Source organism: Scardinius erythrophthalmus, assembly GCF_964197995.2.
Source record: "Scardinius erythrophthalmus genome assembly, chromosome: 2".
Classification (NCBI taxonomy): domain Eukaryota; kingdom Metazoa; phylum Chordata; class Actinopteri; order Cypriniformes; family Leuciscidae; genus Scardinius; species Scardinius erythrophthalmus.
In genome coordinates, this window is record NC_138222.1 from 62606299 (window position 1) to 62629436 (window position 23138).

The 23138-nt window shown below is 38.5% G+C and overlaps 1 protein-coding gene across 2 annotated transcripts; it reads right to left on the bottom strand.

Moving 5' to 3' along the window:
- Positions 1 to 662: 662 nt before the first annotated feature.
- LOC308686971 (uncharacterized protein) lies at positions 663 to 20690 on the bottom strand. 2 transcript variants are annotated; one of them, XM_081359113.1, is made up of 7 exons: positions 20450 to 20690; positions 19175 to 19278; positions 18987 to 19064; positions 14218 to 14295; positions 12739 to 12809; positions 12465 to 12636; positions 663 to 3228 (listed from the first exon to the last, which is right to left on the bottom strand). In XM_081359113.1, exons 2-7 carry the CDS (start codon positions 19241 to 19243, stop codon positions 3010 to 3012), a joined length of 687 nt encoding a protein of 228 aa, XP_081215239.1. In that variant the 5' UTR covers positions 19244 to 19278; positions 20450 to 20690; the 3' UTR covers positions 663 to 3009. The 2 variants fall into 2 exon arrangements, with proteins under 2 accessions (XP_081215239.1, XP_081215240.1); XM_081359114.1 differs by having other exon boundaries at positions 12739 to 12958.
- Positions 20691 to 23138: the final 2448 nt, after the last annotated feature.

The following is a 23138-nucleotide window of genomic DNA, read 5'->3' on the forward strand; positions in this document are numbered from 1 at the left end:
AAGAAACAAATATTTACAGAATATATACAAATAATAATTTGGGACCATGAGCAAAGAAATCAACCAAACTTACATCATTTAATGTACTAAACTAACAAAGGAAAAAAATATGAAAATAAACAAATCTTCTGCAATGAAACGCCAATTAAACTACTCTAACTAACAAACATAAATACATGGGGTAGCATCTGCTCCTAACTTGGTGTGCATAAACAAACTCAATCTCTAACATGATGCATTGTGTAGATATACGTGACATAATAAACTATCTCTCCTCTCTGGGACCAGGAAGATATTTCGATTGAACACTTCAGTAAAATCACGTCACAAATTAATCAAACAATTAAAGGAAACATAACTCAATTTCACCAAGCAAAAAAAAACAAAAAAAACAAACAGCAAGTCCTAAGACAACCAAGAGAAAACATGCGACTGTATCCTCTCGTCACCTCCGGGTCTTTATACGGAGAAGATGAGTTCGGATTGGCTCCTTTAGGGTGTCGACACGTTGATTAATGATGATTGACATGAAAACCAACCAATCGCAAAACCTAAGAATCATGACAGTCAAGAATGAAAGAGGAGAAAGAAAACAACCAAAATACGCCGCAGATACAACAATAGTATTTGTTAATTGTGAAAATGAGACACTCAAGACTTGCTGTCAAACTATAATTTTATTTACCTTAAAATCCAGACACAGACTCAATTTACAATACCATTTCCACAGGGAAAAAATATATATAACATAAAAAGGAAAATATGCAGTAAGCAAATATGAATACATGTGAGATCTAGAATAAGCTGGAATGTGGTGCAGATGCACACCAGTAGTGAATCGTTTTAGCGATTATAAACATGCAGCTGATAACTTAGAGGAAAACTGTGAACGGACACGTTCAGATAATGAACTAATGCAGAGGGATTATGAGAAAGGCTTGTCTGAACTCATTTGACCCGACTCTTGTGCTTCTGTCAGTGAATATTGCGTCTCGAGACGGTTCAAATGCGGTAAACTGCGGTAAAGCCGTAAAACAACAGCCCCTTTACACAGAGGAACGAATCCATGAACACAAATGAAGAATCAGGAACAGATGAAAGAAAGAATAAGCGAGAGGAACCGAAACTCTTAAGAGCATATTTACACAAAAAAAGAGTTTGTAAAACGATTGACGCTTGCATAGATTCAGCCCACATGTGGCGGTGGGCCTTTGGCTTCTCTCCCACACATGAAGAATTAGATAACAGCTCTATTACTGATGACACTGAGAGACGTGCAGTGATTTACTTCATCAAGATGATGGAAGCAGCTGTCCTCATAAATGTTTTGCACGACTTAAAATATGTTTAAAGGGTAAAAGTTTGTTCTGACCGTAAAACATCTTTCTTTTGCACTCAGATGCTGTTATAGGTTATGCAGCCTTTCTAAAATCTTCCTGAAGTAATTGCATGCTGGTTAATGTACTAAAGGTCACGGCTAATAGCAGATGAGGATAGATCTTGCTCTTGAGGAGGGTGAACATGGCCTTCATCCTCCTCGTCTGGGTCAAAAAAACCTCCTCAAACTCACTAAACGCCCACTTTACACCATCGCATGAAACCCAAGGGAAAAACTACTCCACATTTCAAAGAACTAAGTACATGGTCATTACTAACATATTTTGTATTATATTAAAAATATAGGCCTATACATATATAAATTATGTTCTCATCTTACTAAACTGCTGAGTCCATCAATTTGAGCTCCGGTGCTTTTTATTATTATTATTATTTAAAGCCAATGAAATTTCAATGTGAAATGTAATTAGCCACAATTACAGTCATTTTTCCTTGTGAAGAGATGCCTTCGTTAAAAAAAGTACAACTTTATACTTAAACACGATTATGTGTGGAAACTTGTTTTTGACTAGATACTTTGACATTTGACACAGTGCTTTCGCTTAATTACATTATCGCTGTAATTTCACACTCACGTCATGCATCCAAATGTGCTTTTTGTCAAATGAATTTGATGTCTTTGGTGTTTGATAACTATGGAAGCCTATTTCCACCATATACAGAAAAATCATTAAAACATAAAATGTCCTAATCACGACATAAAAAGTCATAATTATGATAAAAAATGTCATAATTTTTGTCATCATTATGACTTTGTATCTCATAGTTATGACAGAATTTTCATTTTAACTTAGTATGTCATAATTTTGTATTATCTCATAATTATGACAGAATTTTCAGTTTCATAATTATAACTTAGTATGTCATAATTTTGACTTTTAATCTCATAATTGACTTTCATAATAATGACTTTCTAATTATGACTTTTATGTCAAGTTTGACTTTATCTCAATCATGACACTTTATATCATAATTATGAATGTCAGTTTTGACTTTTATCTTATAAGTATGACTAAGTATTTTCATAGTTTCTTAATTATAACTTAGTATGTCATAATTTTGACTTTTTTCTCATAATTATGACTTTGTATGTCAATTGTTTTGACTTTATATGCCATAATTATGAATAAGTATGCCATAATTTTGACTTTTTATCTCATAATTATGAAATAATTTTCTGTTTAATAATTGAAACTTAGTATAATTATGACTTTGTATGTCATGATTTTTTATCTCATAATTATGAAATAATTTTCTGTTTAATAATTGAAACTTAGTATTTTCATAATTTTAAAAGTTACTTTTTTGTCATAATTATGACTTTTTTGTCACAATTATGACTTTTATGTCATAATTTGGACATTTTATCTCATAATTATGACTTTGTATGTCATGATTTTGATTTTTCATCTCATAATTATACCAAAGCATTTTATTTTCTTACATGGCAGAAATGGTCTTCCATAGATAACACTGTACAAAAGAGTTTAAAATGAAATGTCTTGATTAAAAGAGCATGATCTAATATTACTGTACATGAGAACAAATCTAGAGAGAAATGAATTGATTCATACAGTGAGGAGGATTATACATTGATGTTATAAGGCGATGTCAGGTATCTGTGAGCAGTAAGAGGAATGACATGAGAATGATGATAATAGATACGGACAGAGGGACGATGAGTAGATAGCAGGACACAGGCGAGGACAGTGGGACGGGGAACGCTGTGAGGAGCCATTTTCCCCCGACGGGTTTGTCATCCGTCACGGATTGAGTGTCTCGCGCGGCACAGCGACAGATGACCAGCGGACGAACCTGAGACACACTCTCCTGTGGGACAGAGAGATACGATCAAGAGGAACCTACTGTCAATCGGGTTGCTTCAAAACACTGCTTCATATAGTCATTTACTTCATTAATATTAGTCCATATGTGATGTTTTACATATATAAAATTATATTTATTTTAAAAAATAATTATATTTATTTTTAAAAATATATTTTAAAAAATTATATTTATTTTAAAAAAATGTACATGTAGGGTCACATCACTTGCATATTGTTGTCCTATTGTTAGTTTACCTACTTCTATTGTTCTCATTTGTAAGTCGCTTTGGATAAAAGCGTCTGCTAAATAAATAAATGTATCTAGTTCCCAAGTGATCATTTTAGTTTAACTTGAATTCCTAAATTTGCTAAAAAAAAATTTAAAAAAAAATAATGAAAACTATATTTAAAACATATTTTTGAGACATTTTAAAAAAAGAAAATTTAATTAAATTTAATAAAATTAAAAAGAAAACGGAAAATATAAAATTAAAAACGTCAATAAAAATATAAAACTGAAAATGTAAATAAAAATAATAAACTATAATAATATATTGATACCAAATATATATACATAATTTATTATTCACTAATATGAATATTTTTGTCAATGCATATTAAAACGGTACATCAAAATAAAATAAAAAATGTCTTTAGTTTACATGGTAAAAAAAACAATCAGTGCTTTTATTTTTTCATTATTTAATTTACTAGGTTGTATTATTGAATTTATTGTACTTCTCGAACACAATTACACAGTTAAAAATGACAAATTACAAAAGTAATTTCGGTAAAACTTTACAATAAGGTTCATTAGTTAACAACTAACATTAGCAAAGATTAAAGGGGTTGTTGATTATGATGTCACTTTTCTAACTTTAGTTAGTGTGTAATGTTGCTGTTTCAGCATACAACAACATCTGCAAAGTTACATTGCTGAAAGTTCAAAGCAAAGGGAGATATTTGCTTTTAAAGAAATCGCTTTTTAAGGACTACAAAAAACGGCTGGTAGAGACTACAGATGGTGGTCAACCAGAATGCCTATTACCGCCGCGCCAGCCGCCGCGGCGAAATTACCGCGGCGAAAATAAACCAGCCGCATTTCAAAGTCGTTCCCGAAATGACCGCCAGGTGGCGCAAAGGGACATTGTGCAAAACAGCAGCAATTGCCGTATTTTAAAATGTAAGTGGGTTAAATAATAGGCATATTTTTCATATATATAAATAGGCCTATTAGGCTACAACAGAATAGAACCAAAGATAGAATCAATTTTACAGCTGAAAAAATAGATTCAAAAGTTAAAAATAGAGACGATGTTAGGAGCAATGACGCTGAATATTTTTACTATTCTATTGAGGAATTAGATAAACGAAGAGCTCTCGTGAGCGATACAATTTATAGTGATTTCAAAAGCAGTCCTTAAAAAAAAAAAAAAAAACATGGAGTAGTGTGGCATAATTTTTGAGAGATTACGCGGAACACGTTTTAGTTAAGATCCTGGTTTCAATGCCCTTAATGTATATAGGCTAGGCTTTAAAAAAAATTCACAACGCGTTTTGAGATTGTTTTGAATTAAACATTGAAGTTTAAAATGTAGTGTTTTGGCACACCAGGCCGAGTGGCGTTACGCATTGTTAAAAAATCAGGTTTTATTCTGGCATGTTGAATTGGCGTTAATATTTTTTATTTTTATTTATTAGATTTAGATTTTAGGTTTTGTTAGATTTATTTTTCTCATAACAGCTAAAATAACTTAATATATGCCATGTCTTCATATGATTTTTATCAATGAACTAGTGTTTTCTGACAGTGTCGACTGCAAAGATGAAGTTGACGATCGCCATATTTGTAGTGAACGCACCTAGAGAGAAATGCACAAAGACATAATCAGAGAGTAGCCTTTTTCTTTTTCGTTTTGAATTATTTCGTTTGAAGACATTTCAAGCTTTGTGTATTTGATGTATTTATCATGTCTGTGTGAGGCATACGCTGAGTTTCGTTAAGTTAGGAGGATGAGATGCGCTCCAGCTGACGTGCAATGCAAGTGACCTCACGGGCGCCTCCATGATTAGTGTCTGTTTGCTTCTCTTATTGAATCCAGACAATTGGGTGATGAAAAAATGATTAAAATTAAGATACAATTTATAGAAAACGAAATTCACTTTAAAAAAAGGTTTCTACTAAACAAAACTTAATGAAGTGGTCAAAATCATGTCTGACCCACTCCATATCCATCTCTCGATATAATGCATCTTATCTTACTCGTGCTGTTCACTTTTCATATTCAACATAGATTGAAAAAACAACATTATAATATTTTAACAAATATGATACTAAATGAGATTATTTAATGTCTACAACAGTAGGCCTATAGACTCTATTTGTACAAATTGCTGCACGTTAATGTAATTAAATGAAACCTTGTAACGAATTCACACTGTAGGGTAGACTGTGTATCAGTTGAGACACCTTAAATAACTTGCGTTCCAGCAAGCACAAGTTGTGATTTTTGCTGTGCACTTGCATATAAGTGTCAGCTGGGAAGGAAATATAGAGACCAGACCTCTTGGAACTTTAATTGAATACATAGCGTTGGTAAAGCATACTGAAATTACATCCCTACAAATGTATTAGGCCCTACTGAAAATAAATGTATCGAATTTAAGCAAAGTAGCCTAAATGTTAAGACTGTAAGCCCTTTGCTTTTTTACGTAGCCTAAAGGACTCTTATAGCCGACTTTGGGTTAATTTAATTTGTAGAGGATTTTTTAACTCAAACATTAACACTGAAATAAATAAAACTAAATTATTGTAATTTTTTGGCACACCACGACGAGTGGCGCTATGCATTGTTCTAAAGCCAGGTTTTATTCTGGCATGTTGAATTAGTGTTCAACAAATGCGGCGGCGCGTTCATTTGAATGAAGAGCGTTTCTCGCTCGTGTGAGCGAACACACACTGGAACGTTAGGCCGTATCGCAACGAGTGAATAGTGGCCGAGTGGTTGAACGTACGTTACGATCATTTAGATGACACGGGTTCGAATCCCGAACTAACTTGGACTACTGGTGTTTTTATATTAGCCTATTAATGCATTTTATAGTCTATTGTTGATGCAGAGAGATTTGTCTTCTAAAACATTTTTTTTTGCCTATTTACAAAATAAAATCGCCATGCATTTCCATTTTACACTAAGGAACAAATATTATACAATGACTTTACTTCTGTAGCCTATAATAATTCATATATATGACGTTTAAACGACAAACAATAAAATCAGAACCAGTATTCTGTTGCGTTCATGGTTCCAGTGGCAGTAATGCATCCACGGCTTTTCAAAATGTCACAAAGCGTTTTGAGATTGTTTTGAATTAAATATTGAAGTTTATAATTTGTTTGGCACGACGAGTGGCAAACTCTTTGTTTTGTTTTGCAAACTCAGCTAGCCTGTGGGGGGTTTGGAGAAGGCAATACTTTGCTTTATCGTGGGGGTGCAGGACAGAGGTGTTAATGTTCCGTCTTTCATATGGAGAGTGTCGGAGCCAGCCTGATGAGGCAAAGGCAAAATTCTTTTAAGGATTAATCTCCAAATCTCCAAAAGTCCATAGCCTATGTACAGTAGGCCCTATATCTTATTAAATTATATATAGTCAGGTCCGAATCTTCAAGATTGTGTAACCCTGTAGGCATTTTTGAGGAAAAGTTGTTATACCACATTTTTAGAAAGTTCAATGTCTCCTGAATAAGGATCCATCGTATAACATTGAAATAAGGGTCCCATTTTCTTGTAATTGTCATTGAAACAATAGGTGCATTATTCAAAGCCAAAACACTACAGGTGGATAGGGTAAAAATTTTAAGTTATAGATATCACCATAAAACCTTTCCAGTTTTTCACTTACATAGAGACAGACATTTTTTGTATTACAAGTTTTCTGAAATGTCATGTTTACATATGCAAATGAGGCATACCAGTATATATATATATATATATATATATAATTCGAGGGGCAGGCATACCAGTGCGCGGTTCCCCCTTTCGGGCTAGCCCTGTCTCTTCGCGTCTTCACAAAGGTTGTCGAGGCAGCCCTTGTTCCTCTCGACGACTGGCTGATCCTAGCTCACTCTCGAGACAAGGTTTGCGAACACAGGGACCTAGTGCTGCGGCACCTAGCTTGTCTGGGCCTTCGAGTCAACTGGGAGAAGAGCAAACTCTGCTCCGTGCAGAGGATCTCTTTTCTCGGTATGGAAATCGACTCGGTCGCCATGTGCGTGCGCGCGCAGTCACTGCTAATTTGCCTTCGTCAGTTCGAGGGCAAGAGTGCGTTTCCACTGAAACTATTTCAGAGGCTCCTGGGGCATATGGCATCCGCAGCCGCAGTAACGTCGCTCGTCTTGCTTCATATGAGACCGCTTCAGCTTTGGCTTCGCGATCAAGTCCCGAGGTGGGCATGGCAACAAGGCACGCTCCGAGTCCCAGTGACTGCCTTCAGACCTTCACCCCGTGGACGAACCTCAGTTTTCTATGGGCTGGAGTGCCCATAGAACGAGTTTCCTGGCATGTTGTTGTATCAACAGATGCCTCCATAATGGGCTAGGGCGCCATGTGCAATGGACATGCTGCCGCAGGCTCCTGGACAAGACCCCAGCGCCTTTGGCATGTCAATTGCCTCGAGTTGCTGGCTGTACGTCTCACCCTGCACTGCTTCTGTGCGTTGCTCAGGGGTCAGCACGTATTAGTCCGATCAGACAATACCGCCACAGTAGCGTACATCAACCGACAAGGTGGTCTGCGCTCCCGCCGTATGTCGCAACTCGCCTGCCACCTCCTCATATTGAGTCAGAAGCATCTGAGGTCGCTTCGAGCCATTTATATCCCGGGAGACCTGAACCGTGCAGCTGATATGTCTCGGTTTCGGCCTCTCGCTGGAGAATGGGGACTCCATCCCCAGTCGGTTCATCTGATTTGGGATCAGTTCGGGGACGCACAGGTAGATCTGTTTGCCTCCCACGACTCTTGCCACTGCGACCTGTTTTATTCCCTGACCGAGGGCACGCTCGGCACGGATGCACTGGCGCACAGCTGGCCGCGGGGCCTCTGCAAGTATGCGTTTTCCCCCAGTGAGCCTTCTTACGTAGACTTTGCGCAAGATCAGGGAGGACGAGGAGCAGGTAATTTTGGTTGCCCCGTATTGGCTCAACCGCACCTGGTTCCAAGAACTAGTACTCTTCGCGACAGCACCTCCCTGGCCAATTCCTCTGAGAAAGAACCTGCTTTCTCAGGGACGGGGCACCCTATGGCACCCTCGTCCCGATCTTTGAAACCTCCATGTGTGGTTCCTGGATGGGACGAGGCAGGTTTGAGTACCCTACCACCAGCGGTGGTGGCTACCATCACTTCCGCTAGACTAGAGCATCGTCCACGAGACATGCCTATGCGTTGAAGTGGAACCTCTTTGTCAACTGGTGTTCTTCTAAACTTAAAGAACCCACGAAAGGCCCGATCAGTGTCGTGCTTTCCTTCTTGCAAGAAGGGTTGGAGCGAAGGTTGTCTCCCTCCACCCTGAAAGTGTATGGTGCCGCCATTGCCACACATCATGATGCAGTTGATGGTAAGTGCATTGGAAAGCACGACCTGATCATCAGTTTCCTGAGAGGAGCGAGGAGACTGAATCCTCCTCGCCCTCCTCTCGTTCCCTCTTTGGACCTCTCTGTGGTTTTAACTGCCCTGCAGAGTGCTCCCTTTGAGCCTCTGCAATCAGTGGAGCTTAAGTTCCTGTCAATGAAAACAGTGCTCCTGGTTGCATTGGCCTCCATCAAGAGGGTAGGGGACCTGCAGGCATTTTCGGGTGACGAAGCGTGCCTGGAATTTGGACCGGCTAACTCTTACGTGATCCTGAGACCCCGGCCTGGATATGTGCCCAAGGTTCCCACCACACCCTTTCGAGACCAGGTGGTGAACCTGCAAGCGCTGCCCTTGGAGGACGCAGACCCAGCCTTGGCACAGCTCTGTCCAGTACGCACCCTCCATACTTACATAGACAGGATGCATTGTTTCAGGACTTCAGACCAGCTCTTTGTCTGTCATGGTGGGAAGCTGAAGGGAAAGGCTCTCTCCAAGCAAAGGTTGTCTCACTGGATAGTGGACACCATTGCTTTGGCTTACCAGCAGCAAGGTCGACCATGCCCCCTTGATGTGACGGCCTGCTCCACCCGGAGTGTGGCATCCTCTTGGGCTCTAGCGCATGGCGCCTCGCCAACAGACATATGTAGATCTGCAGGCTGGGCGACACCTAACACGGCCTCTGGGCAACCCCCACGTGTGTAGTCCACTGTAAGCCTCTCTGAGCATGTGTCTTTCCCTCGGCAAGCTACCTTGCCACCCCTGGGTTTGAAATATTCCACCTGCAGCTGGACACCCCAGTGATTCTCAATATGCAGCCCCCTGGGGTCATGTGTATTCCAAGTCCCCCCCTTCGGGCTGGGCATAATTGCATATTTCCACTGATATATGCTTCCCAGTGTACCTTGGCATAATTCCAGCAGCCATTAAAAACTATCCCTTTCATGTTAATGTTGTTTTTTCATTGTTTACATGTTTAAATATTCTGAGAATGCATAGTTTTAGTTCTAATGTTTAATGTTTAAACTGCAACAAATGCATTAAAACTTTTTTTTTTTGGCAGCCATTTTGTTTTTATTGTTTATGCCAAAACAGTGATGTTTACAACTTGTTATACGGCAGAAATGGATTCAGCACCTAAAAATCATATAGAAACAACACTTGAAGTACTTTTCCTCAAAAATGCCTACTGCATCTTATCCAGGGCTATTTATCTATTTTGGGACCTGACTAATATTGTAGTTTTATTGATTGTATAGGTTTTCCACAAACAATTTAAATTTAGCAGATACAGAACTCTTTTATTGGCGACCCACCTCGTTTTATTGTAAGGTGAATTCAGCAAGGCATGTTGTATCTTTGAAGGAACAAAAGCTATTTGTTACAGTTTTTTCTTTCGTGATTTGTGTGGATGACACACAGCGACATATACAGTATTATCAGCTGTATGGTGTTTTTTACGCTGAAATGCTTAATTTCGAGAAAGACCCACCGCGCGCAGTGAGGGAGACCAACTTACTAAAAAAATATCCATCGCGAGAGAGGCAAAGAAAAACGCCTGTTCTTAATTTATGTTGCTTTGAACTTTTTCCGTTTTGTACCGTTTTAATTTTTTAATTTAGCTGCAATTTCTTTGACAATAGAAATTTAAAATGTTGCAAGAATAGGCCTAAGATTCTGTGTTTCTTATTTTGCATCACAAAGGGAATAAACTCTATCGATGCAACCCTGTTTAAATAAATAAACTGTCCCGACACTTTATTCATATCTTAAAATGTGCGATGGGTTTTCAAACTTAATTAATTTTATTTTTCTTTTACATTTTCATTGTTTATTTTTTAATTGAAAGCAATACTGTATTGAAAGTATTTTTCTGATTTGTTCGATCTGTTTTGAAAAATGTCTTCCGTTGATATGGCCGGGTATCACTGTCAGTCATCTCAATCTCGTGAATGATTCACACACACAAAAAAAAATAATTTAGCAGATTAAAGACGAATCATCTTCATTTTCTGGTGCAATCGGCTGACAGTCTTCCTTCATCAGATGTGTCGTCTTTGCAGCGGGAATGTAGCAAATTTATGTTGTAATGTACAATTGATAATTAAACAAGATGATTGACTTTAATAAACAGATACATATTTAAGCATCAAGAACGGAAAAACATAAACACTGTCGGCTACACTGAGATTCGATCTCAGATCGTTTGAAGCTCCGAGAGGCTATTGATAATGCTTTGACCACAGAGCTACCGTCTGAATCGCCGACGTCTACTATTTTCTCTGTTTTAAAAGTTTGTAACATGTAAGGCTATTTAGTTCTGAATATAACAAAGAATGCTTAAACCGACTACATCGGTTAGGAGCTGCAAGTCCTGAAAATGTTTTAATTTCACGGTAAATTATTTTAAGTTATTTCACTGTTATGTTTCAGTTAATAAATCTACAAACACATTAAAATAACACGAAGAAAATGACAAGTAACCTATTGACATAGCCTTTCTAAATTATAGAAAAACTGGGCACACAATGTTAACGTGTGTCTACTTTGTTTAAATTTAATGAATTTGAATTCGTTTAACCACAATATTTATCTTGAATTTATCTGTGACCTCAGCTCAGATTACTGCCGCGGCAGATTACGTCATAAAGAGAATAAACTGACACTTTTCAAAGTCTGTGATTACAGCGCCACTCAGCGGTAAAAGGCAGCAAATACACATCCCAATTTTGCCGCCGCGGGAACGGCGGCGGTAAAAGTCTCATTCTGGTTGACCACCATCTGTACACCACATTCCTCCCGGGTTAGTGACATCACCAACCCTAGAATTTACATAAACCCCGCCCCCAGAACACGCGGTGCATGTTGAGAAGAGGAAGAGTTGTTGTAGTCGAGCACATGTGTGAGTCTGCTCAAGCTGTCGCATCCGTCTTTTCACATGCAATACAGTACGTAACACGCAATAGCATGTCACTCTGTAGGCATCTTACAAAAGTTCACACGAGCGATTTATAGATTATCATGAAGAATATGCTAATCAAAGACTTGAAGATAGTTAACTACACATCAGCAACACAAATCCATCAACTAACCATTCAGAAACGTCCTGTTGCTTCTACATGTTGTCACTTCTTCTTGAGTCTCTCCATCATTGTCCGACTCCAGTTTAAACATAAAAGGCAGAACAATTTCTGACATTTTAGTGCTTGTCTGCGTGAGGTAAACGGAGCTGCTAACACACACACACACACACACACACTTGAAGTACCACCCTCTGTACCGGGAGAATCAGCTCATTTGCATTTAAAGGGACACACACGAAATGACGCGTTTTTACTGACCCTTAAAAAAGGGACAATTGTAACATGCTGTAAAATGTGATCAGGTACTTTGAGCTAAAACTCTGACATACACACTCTGGGGACAGCAGAGACTTTTTTTACATATTGTAAAAAAGAGCATTATACCACCCCTTTAATAAATACTGTAACAAATGTTTTGCTCATTGTTAGTTCATGTTAGTTAATACATTAACTAATGTTAACTAATGAACCTTATTGTAAAGTGTTACCGTAATTTCAGACCAGATACAGAATAATTAAGACATATATTTGACCTCCAGTATGGTCCTGTTGTGTGAGCGATGAGGACTGAGTCGGAGACTCCAGCGGTGAGTCCTGTGGCTCCGCCCACCGTCGTCTTCGCTCTCCGTCGTGTCCTGTCGTGTGATTCGCTGACGCTTCCTCTTCCGGGAGCTGATTCGCTGGAGGGAACCCACAATCTGGAGCCTGAACCAACCACAATGCAGAGAAAGAGTTTAGAAGTGGATGCAGTTCAGCGCATGTGTGTGTGTGTGTGTGTGTGTGTGTGTGTGTGTGTCGGTCACACACCTGCTGTCCGTGTCCTCGATGTCTGCGTCTGCATCACTGTCTCCCTGAGGATGAGACTGGACACACTCCTCCTGAAACACGAGTCACACACTGAAACACACACACTTGCACTCATACATTCAGAGACGTCCAAACCAAGCGACAACCTTCCTGTCTCTCTCTTGAACCCAACACAGAAGTGATGTAAACAGCAACTCATCGACTGGCCACTAGAGACAGGCTGCAGGAGAGAGTCAATCCCATAGACCCACATGTTAAAATCTCCAACTTTACAGCAGAAAGAAACATGTTTACAGCCTGGTACAAAAAGTGGTTTTGGTCTATATAGCTAATTTTGCCCTTCATGAAAACTGGTGAATGTTTTTTATAACTCATACGTTTAAATTGTATTAAGCCTTAACCCTCATCCTTCCGTCGCACTTTGTAACAAATCTTTCCCTTGCGGGTCAAAATGACTAGATTTGATCAATAAATAATAAAGAAATAGTAATTTAAGCACATTCTCACATTCATTCAGCTGAAATTCAAAATAACTCAACTAACCTAATTCAGCTCAAAATATCTTACATTTAGGCCTGGTTTCACAGACAGGGCTTAGATTAAGCCAGGATTAGCACTTTGTTCAATTAGGACATTTAAGAAGCTTTTATAAACGTGCCTTAGAAAAAACATCACTGATCTCTATCTTGAGACAAAACAATGGCAGTGATATATTTTAAGATAAATCAGTGCAAGTTGCTTTCAGTTAAAACAGCTCAAACATGCATTTTAGTCTGGCACTAAACTTAAGCCTTGTCCGTGAAACCGGTCATTAGTGTCTTTGCCGACCTTTTGTGGAAAAAAAATTATAATATAACATGATATGTCATGACTCTAGATGGCCTTATCTCTCTATATGGAGCAAATGAGCTGTTCCGCTGGGTCCTAAAGTCAATTTTTACTTCAGTATGCATTCAGATACACATGTAGACATTATAAAAAAAAAAAAATTGGAAAAGTTTTAGCATTTTTAGTTTGAATTTTGAGCATTTTTAGGTTTTTCTATGTGTACTGAAGCATTCCTCGCATTCTATTCATTCCTAGAGGGGTCAAATTGACCCGCGAGGGAAGGATTTGTTACTTTTTAAACTAAATGTTTGTGTGTATTTGTGGTTAAAGTGCAACAAAAGTCCTGGGGTCTTGGACCCCTCTAATGAACTCTAATGAACCAGAGGGAAAGACAGAAGTTCTGCATAATTTAGGGCGTGGCCACTTGAGTGACAGGTGGATTGTCGCTGATGTCACTATTAGCCGTTTGTCTGCTGTCTGTTAGGGTCACGTCACCTCAGCGAATCCGCCTCTTTGCCCATTTTCGTTTATCCGTGAGTGATAAACTGGCGACGGCCGGCTCCGCCCACTTTGGGCTTCAAAAACTGGTGAGGTCACGGACGCTAGTATTATAATTCATATTTTTTTACAGTCTTTGCTGCAGATGCTCACCTCTGTGCCGTAACCCTCGGAGTACCTGGTGATCATGGGTCTGTTCTTCCCGCACTGGACACACTTCACACGGGAGTCCTGGTGAGAGACGAGACACCACAACCCTTTTTAAATCATTCACTTTTACTTAACAGATGATGAAATGGTGGTTGATAAAATGGCTGAAAAAATCCCATAGATTTACATTAAAAAGAGAGACTTATGAGACCAAAATATTGGGTGTAGTGCTCAGGGCCGGTGCTAGCCATTTGGGTGCCCTAGGCACAAATGCTTGGTGGTACCCCGAAAGCTCTACCACTGGACCATTGAGATACACGTTAATTTAGTTGGCGGATCTATATATTGGGACTGACAACATGTATTAGGCTACATCTCATTAAACGACAAATTAAACCCCATGTAACCTACTATTTAAATCGATTGCTAGACATCGTAATGTTATTTGCGTCCATCGTCATTGAATTTTGAAATCAGATAGAGCCGGCCAGAGCGCTGCATAATAAGTAGCCACGCCGGCTTATTCAGTGGAAATACACACCGACAATGACACGCCCCTACTGCGTGCTAGAATCTCCGAAAAACAAGCCGATGTCAAAATCAAAATGTACGCTTTTAAATATACCAATACTGCTATCTCAAACATGCAGAGGCTTCTTCGTGATCTCAACTAACAGATTCTGCAAAAAAACGAAAATCACCAAAAAAAAAAAAAAAAACGCTTCTTTTTTTTCACGACCCAGATTTTTTGGTGCCCCCCCAAGCACTTGGTGCCCTACGCGCAGCGCGTGGTGTGCGTGTGCGGAGCGCCGGCCCTGGTAGTGCTCAAATTGAGGGGGGAGGGTGGTATTTTTTTTTATTTTAGTAAAGATAACAAAGACAAATCTGATTAAATTCCCGCAGTTAGGATACGGTTATTAATTATTCATTGCTGCTCGCTACGGTGAAGCAAACTTTAGCGGAACAATGGAGTCGAGAAGAGAAAACAGGGGAATTTTCTCTCACTCTCTGTCTTTCTACTATGTATCCACTCCATGTCGGGGCTTTTGCATTAATTAGAAACAATCACTCATTTTTCATTGTTACTATTTTTATAATTATTTCAAAATCATCTTGCGTGCAAGTGTGTGAATCTTCTCTCTGTAAATCCCCAGCGCACAGGGACGGTTTGCACCGTTACTCAGTGAGGCTGGAATTGTGGCATTTTCACTTGTAACTGAAGATAAAATAATGAAATTAATTAAAGAGGTAATTTAAGGTCCTTTTGAAGTTACTGGCTGCTTTCTGAGACATTATTCCTGCTCCACTTCTGAATATTACAGTCAGACCCTCCAGTGAGTTTGGAAGCTCTGATTATTTTTTATTTCAATGTATTTTGAAGTCATGTGTGGGTCTTTTTGTGGGTTTCAAGTGCCTTATATCAAGTCAGGTCACTTATGTCTGTAGTGCTTTATTCAATAATCAATAGTCAATGAGCTTCACGGTGATAAACAGGACAATAGCAGAATCATTTATGGAAACTCAACAATGGATATTCTGCTGTGAAGCAGCTCTTAAAGTGTAAGTTTCAGGTTAACCACCACAGCCAATTAATGTGTAAATTAAAGTGCTCTATATGTATATATTTAATTATTTCTGTCTTAAAATGCGTTAAAATAACATTTATTGGGGTTTCTTCAAAGGTAGCGTGTTTTTTTAGTTACTGGGTGATGACGTCACAAGAGGAACTCACAACCCATACTCTGCTAGATTCTTACTGTATTATGGCTATTTGGAGAACGACTGAGGATGTGGGAAACCATCAAATTCTTTATGGACCACAGCCCTACAATTTTTAACCGGTCAGGCGTGAGAGAGGGGAGCCATGGCACTCAAAGAGTTATTAATGCTTGGTGTGAGGAGAATGAGTGGAGGATTGGCCAAGTGTCCTGGTGAGTAACGTTAGCTACGTTAGAGCTAGTCTAGCCTGGTGCAAACTTAACCCGGATAATATAACGGAACAAGCAAGTCTTTTCAAAATATTGCCGTCATGTAGAATAGCAAGGAGGGACAACGACTGAAGACATTATTTACTTACAGTAAGTCAGTCCAAATCAGAGCTGTAACGTTAGAGATGCACACACTGCACAGGCACCAATCGCTAGTCTCATCGACGCCTCAAACGTCATGTAATACCCTTCCTCAATCCACGCTTTAGCAATTTCTCACGATTTAATTAGCGATGTTTATTGTCAGAAAAGAAAAAGAGAGATCGATGTCCCCATCGCTGTGTTTGTGTGGGCTATCAGCAGTGGAGAGTATGTGCTGCCGTGAGGTGAACGCGTTGTGTTTAGTGGAACAGCTCGACCCGCGACCGGCTGAACTGACGTGCCTGAACCCGTTTGTTTGCGAATAGCTTATTCTCATTTCAGGCAGGATCACGGTCCCCTTGAAGTCAGCACACATGAGTATGTTTACAATTGAGTTATTTTATCCATAATTTTTTTATCAAATAAAACATACAACCAACTTTTCTGTAGTTATGTAAGGCATCTATAGCTATGACTATGCCGGTAACTCTACTAGTGAGTTCCTCTTATGACGTCACGCCCCATCTAGTGGAAGGGAGCGGGAGCGGTTAAAACCACTGTTAAAAGTGCCAACTTTTCATATTATATCAGCATTTTGGTATAAAAAAACAATGGTGGGCGGTTCTTATCTTTATGTTTAATAAACACATTGTATTATCTTCGTGAAAAATTTAACCTGCAACTTACACTTTAAACATAATAATGTCATTATTTAGCTCAAATGTATGTAGTCTCCAGAAATTTAAAAGAATAATAGCAGCTTGTCTCTCTTTGTTATTTACCATGGCCTGTACAGAAAATGTATAGATTTATATTATGTAAGCCTGTTTTAATAAATGTAATATAGTTATAAAGAAATATATTATATAAATTGAAGTTAAAAAAAAATTCAATTCAAGCACTGTGTGTGTGTGTGTGTGTGTGTGTGTGTGTGTGTGTGTGTGTGTGTGTGTGTTCATTTAATCAAAAATACAGTAATATTGTGAAATATTACAATATAAAACAGTTGTTTTATGTGAATATATAGTAAAGTGTAATCATTACTCCAGTCTTCAGAGTCACATGATCCTTTAGAAATCATTCTAATATGATGATTTGATTCTCAAGAAACATTTATGATTATTATCAATGTTAAAATCAGCTGTGTTGCTTAATATATTTGTAAATACAGTTATATCCATGATTCTTTGATAAATAGAACGTTCAAAAGAACAGCATTTCTTTGAAATAGAATCTTCTGTAACACAATACATGGCTTTACTCTCACTTTTGTTCAACCTTGCATCCTTACTGAATAAAAGTAGCTCTCTCTCTCTCTCTCTCTCTCTCTCTCTCTCGCTCTCTCTCTACAATATATATATATAGGCTATATATATATATATATATATATATATATATATATATATATATATATATATATATATATATATATATATATACACTCACCTAAAGGATTATTAGGAACACCATACTAATACTGTGTTTGACCCCCTTTCGCCTTCAGAACTGCCTTAATTCTACGTGGCATTGAAAATTGGAATGCACATCCAGGGCACGAAGCTCCCGTTCCACCACATCCCAAAGATGCTCAATTGGGTTGAGATCTGGTGACTGTGGGGGCCATTTTAGTACAGTGAACTCATTGTCATGTTCAAGAAACCAATTTGAAATGATTCGAGCTTTGTGACATGGTGCATTATCCTGCTGGAAGTAGCCATCAGAGGATGGGCACATGGTGGTCATAAAGGGATGGACATGGTCAGAAACAATGCTCAGGTAGGCCGTGGCATTTAAACGATGCCCGATTGGCACTAAGGGGCCTAAAGTGTGCCAAGAAAACATCCCCCACACCATTGCACCACGACCACCAGCCTGCACAGTGGTAACAAGGCATGATGGATCCATGTTCTCATTCTGTTACGCCAAATTCTGACTCTACCATCTGAATGTCTCAACAGAAATCGAGACTCATCAGGCCAGGCAACATTTTTCCAGTCTTCAACTGTCCAATTTTGGTGAGCTTGTGCAAATTGTAGCCTCTTTTTCCTATTTGTAGTGGAGATGAGTGGTACCCGGTGGGGTCTTCTGCTGTTGTAGCCCGTCCGCCTCAAGGTTGTGCGTGTTGTGGCTTCACAAATGCTTTGCTGCATACCTCTGTTGTAACGAGTGGTTATTTCAGTCAAAGTTGCTCTTCTATCAGCTTGAATCAGTCGGCCAATTCTCCTCTGACATCTAGCATCAACAAGGCATTTTCGCCCACAGGACTGCCGCATACTGGATGTTTTTCCCTTTTCACACCATTCTTTGTAAACCCTAGAAATGGTTGTGCGTGAAAATCCCAGTAACTGAGCAGATTGTGAAATACTCAGACCGGCCCGTCTGGCACCAACAACCATGCCACGCTCAAAATTGCTTAAATCACCTTTCTTTCCCATTCTGACATTCAGTTTGTAGTTCAGGAGATTGTCTTGACCAGGACCACACCCCTAAATGCATTGAAGCAACTGCCATGTGATTGGTTGATTAGATAATTGCATTAATGAGAAATTGAACAGGTGTTCCTAATAATCCTTTAGGTGAGTGTATATATATATATATATATATATATATATATATATATATATATATATATATATATATATATATATATATATATATATATATATATATACAGTATGACATCAGCCATCGATAGGCTCTTACCTCCTGTGTGTGCTGATCGCAGAAGGGTGTATTTTCACACAAACACACACCTGTACTCTGTCCACACGCCCCCATGTCCTGCAGAGAGACCAATCCAACATGTGTGTTTCACATTATGACACTCACAGATCACCTCTGACACACACACACACACACACACACATACACACACACACAGACGTTCATACCTCACAGTCGTTGTCGGAGTTGTCTGAGAACAGGCCGTTCGAGTCTTTTCTTCTGATTACCTCCATCATCTCTTCCTGACTCACTCTCTCTCACACACTTCCACCTACACCGGGCGAGCGAGGGATAAATAAAGACAGAGCCACTTCCACTGAAACTCACACATGCATCACCAGTACATCAGCAGGCCGAATGCAAATGATCACTACTAAAATAACATATCACACATATTATGACTTTAAAAAAAAAGAGATATTCATCATACACATGAATCTGTTGGCATTATAAAATGCATTGGTAACACTTTACAATAAGGTTAATTATTTAACATTAGTTAACAACCTTAGTTAAAATGAACTAAGAATGAGCAATACTTCTACAGCATTTATTAACCTTAGTTAATATTAATTTCAACATTTACTAATACTATTTATTAAAATTAAAGGTTGTATTTGTTAACATTAGTTAATGCATTGTGAACTAACATGAACAAACAATGGACAACTTTTTATTATCTAACATTAGCCAAGATTAATAAATACTGTAACAAATTGCACTTTGTTAGTTCATGTTAGTAAATAAACTAATGAACCTTATTGTAAAGTGTAACCCATGCATTTACAAATATTTTATTTTTTTCATCTTAGTGTCATCATAGTAGGTTAATTTTGGACTATGCACTTCGTGATAATTGTAATACATTTCAATGTTTCTATAGAGACATTATTGCATGATGTCAGCAGTGACAGTGATGCGCGTGACAAGTGTTTTGAAGTGGTTGCACCATCAGTCTATCATGCAGCTGTCTGAAACTGAAACCGGCTTGGTTTAGATCATGTTACGAAATGCATGTATAAACTTATATTTGTATACGGGTTTCTTTCTCTTCTAATAATTTACCCAAGGAACTGCGCTTTTAAGAAAGCCTAGATGAATTGCAGCACATGCCCACGCGCATCTGTCCCGCGCGCTCATTACGTAATAAATACAGTCGCACGTATTTCGTTTGTTCGCGCAGTTTTTTTAACGCGTTTTCTTCGTATCATCTTTGGCGAACACTTTAAATAACATTATACGCAACACCTCCGCTTCGTAGCTGTAAAACATGTAGATCGAGGTTGACGTCAATCATTTAAAGTCATTATAAACACAAGAAACAAACAAAAAACAACGAGTTTCATATGAAACAAACGCGCGATAATTTAACAATCGCGTTAAAAATGTTCGTTATCAGCGCAACAGACAATAAGTTCGTAAAGCGCTCGCTCGCCACTTACCTTATCTGAAAGATGACACATCCTCTCAATCTTTTGCGCCCAGAAATATCATTTGGAGAGATTTTGCGCGTATAATATAACAAATCAGGATGGGTCCTTATTCCCGGCGCGCGTGAACACGGAAGCGCTCAGAGTCCCGAAAATGTTTGACATTGTAGTTTCGGTGTCAGTCGCTCGTCGAATAATAACGGTTGCGGTCTGCGGGAACGCGCCTGCCATAAATAACATTCCGGAGCAGGGCAAAGGAGCGTGCGCGCTCCCGACGTTGAGAGATGAAGTATGGCGTTACGAAGAGCCAATGAAATGTCGTCGTGACAATGACAGCTTATACAGCACCATCACTGGAAGTACAAGGATCAGAGATTTTTAATTATAATAAGATACATTTTCAAATAGTTGTATTATATAAATGGACATTAAAACATAGTATAGGCTATAAAACCACATTAAAACATAAATATAAATTCTAAAGGAATACTATGACATTTATATTATAATTGGTAACACTTTACAATAAGGTTCATTAGTTAACATGAACTAAGAATGAACAATACTTCTTCAGCATTTATTAATCTTAGTTAATATTAACATTTAAAACTAGCTATTAAAGTCAGTTGAATAGCTTTACTGAAGGCTCTCTGACCCTTTCACATCATAAAGAGAATGAATATGAATAACGTTTCACTGATTCTAAACAGAGGTCGTTCCCTTTGGACCGGAGTCTGGGATTTCCCTCTCAAAGCTCAGATAATTAAACATCATTAGACATAATTATAGACAACATTCGGTCCTGTGATGCCAATGACTTCCCCAGAGTTCACAAACAAACATCAACAGCTTCTGGAGACTGAGCCACATGAGACGCCATTATTCTGAACTGTGTTCGCTTCAGAAACCAACAGATTCTGTATTGTGCCATTCAGATCAAGCTATTCATATACTATTAGGCCTATAAATGTTTATTACTAGAAACATAATAAGTGAAAAAATAAATGCTGTAGAAAAAATAAATTCAGCCACATAATTTTTATGTCTCTACATATGTGCTACAAATGTTTTAGAACTGATAAAAACTCACTATTTCAAGCCTAAGGGTTGTTAAGAGTCCTTGAACCATATATATATATGTTATAACCCACCCATATATATGTTATAACCCACCCTATAATATATGTATATATATATATATTTAAAGAGCCATTTTATCTGCAGAATAGCAGGAAAACAGAAAAAACTAATGGCAAAGACTTTTGAATGTGTTTATAGGAGCGAAACTGGAAACTTCTCTCTCACACACACACACACACACACACACACACACACACACACACACACATACACACACACACACACACACACACTTCGCTTCTTAAAGCAACTTGAACTGAGTTCTTCAACTCTTTTAGTTCATTAAAACATCCATATTCTTGCAGATAGAAAGCAACCTTAAGACATTTTCTAATTATATATTATGCAATATACTTAGAATTTGATGGTTGTTCGGATCCCAAACCAATCAAGAATAAGCAACAGTTATAGGGATTATTGACCCAAAATCCATATGCAGTCTGAGTCTCAGCATGGAGAGACTGAAAGAGAGGGAAGGAGAGCGAAAGGGTGGAGACGGAGAGATAGTGAAGTTGTGATATAAACAGGAGATGCTGGAGAGATAAGGAAATTAAGGGAAAGGGCGCAACTCAAATAAACACCGTGTAAACGACCCCTCATAATGTCTGGGACACAGACAGAGTTTCACGTCTCTCTCACACACATACACACACACACATGCTCAACGCAACAGAGCGCTTAAATGAGGACGACGGTGTGATGTAGGAGAATGTGCTAAAAAGGATCCTATAGATGCTGGACGTGCAGCGGATGGATTCACTGGGCCTTCTGAAATACACATCACATGATCTGCAAGACTTTCTGATTTGACCCATCAGACACATCAAGCTCAAACCCAGTGTTGACGGAGGAGCTGCATCAAGCATTGTTTTATGAATGTATTATCTTTACTAGCCTTTTTTTTAACTTTGAAGAACATGGGAGTATGTTTCTTTATTATTGGTTCAAGGCAAATCTTGTAACGTTGGAGGATCATTTGCAAAGCTGCGTGCAACTATGAACCGACACTGATCAAGGTAAAGCTTTCCTCTGAGCTGTATTGAGCTGATCTTTGGTCATTGTGTTGATTTGGAGAAGAAACAGAGCAAGGTTCATTCATTTTCATTTCATTTCATTTATTCATTCTGATTTTGCACAAGCGCACTCGAAACCCCTTCATGAGAGTTCTCACATAGCGTTCACCACCTAGGCTTCATTTTGCACAACATTAATTTACTTTAAGGTTTTTTTTTTGCTTTTTTTTATAAATCACCAACGAAGACCCAATGAAATTGTACAAGGAAAATCTTGTAACGTTGGAGGATCATTGGATCATCAGACTCTGATCAAGGTAAACCGTTCCTCTGAAGTAGCGATACTGAGCTGATATTTGGTCATTGTGTTGATTTGGAGAAGAAGATTCACCTCCTATGCATAATTTTTCACAACATTTATTGACTTTCCTCAAGTTTAAAAAAAAAATAAATCACTAACGAAGACCCAATGAAACAAGCCGAATCTTTCGAATCCCTCATAAGCCACGCCCCCCTGCTCCGCCTCAACGCCCTCGACTTCTCCGACC

Bases quoted from the DNA above. Each gene is read 5' to 3' on its own strand.
- LOC308686971 (XM_081359113.1), bottom strand. From the start codon at position 19,243: ATGATGGAGGTAATCAGAAGAAAAGACTCGAACGGCCTGTTCTCAGAC. The intron at 14,296-18,986 runs GTAAGAGCCTAT...GTCTCTCACCAG, and splicing joins GCGATCAGCACACACAGGAG to GACTCCCGTGTGAAGTGTGT. The intron at 3,229-12,464 runs GTCAAATATATG...TCTGTCCCACAG, and splicing joins ACAACAGGACCATACTGGAG to GAGAGTGTGTCTCAGGTTCG.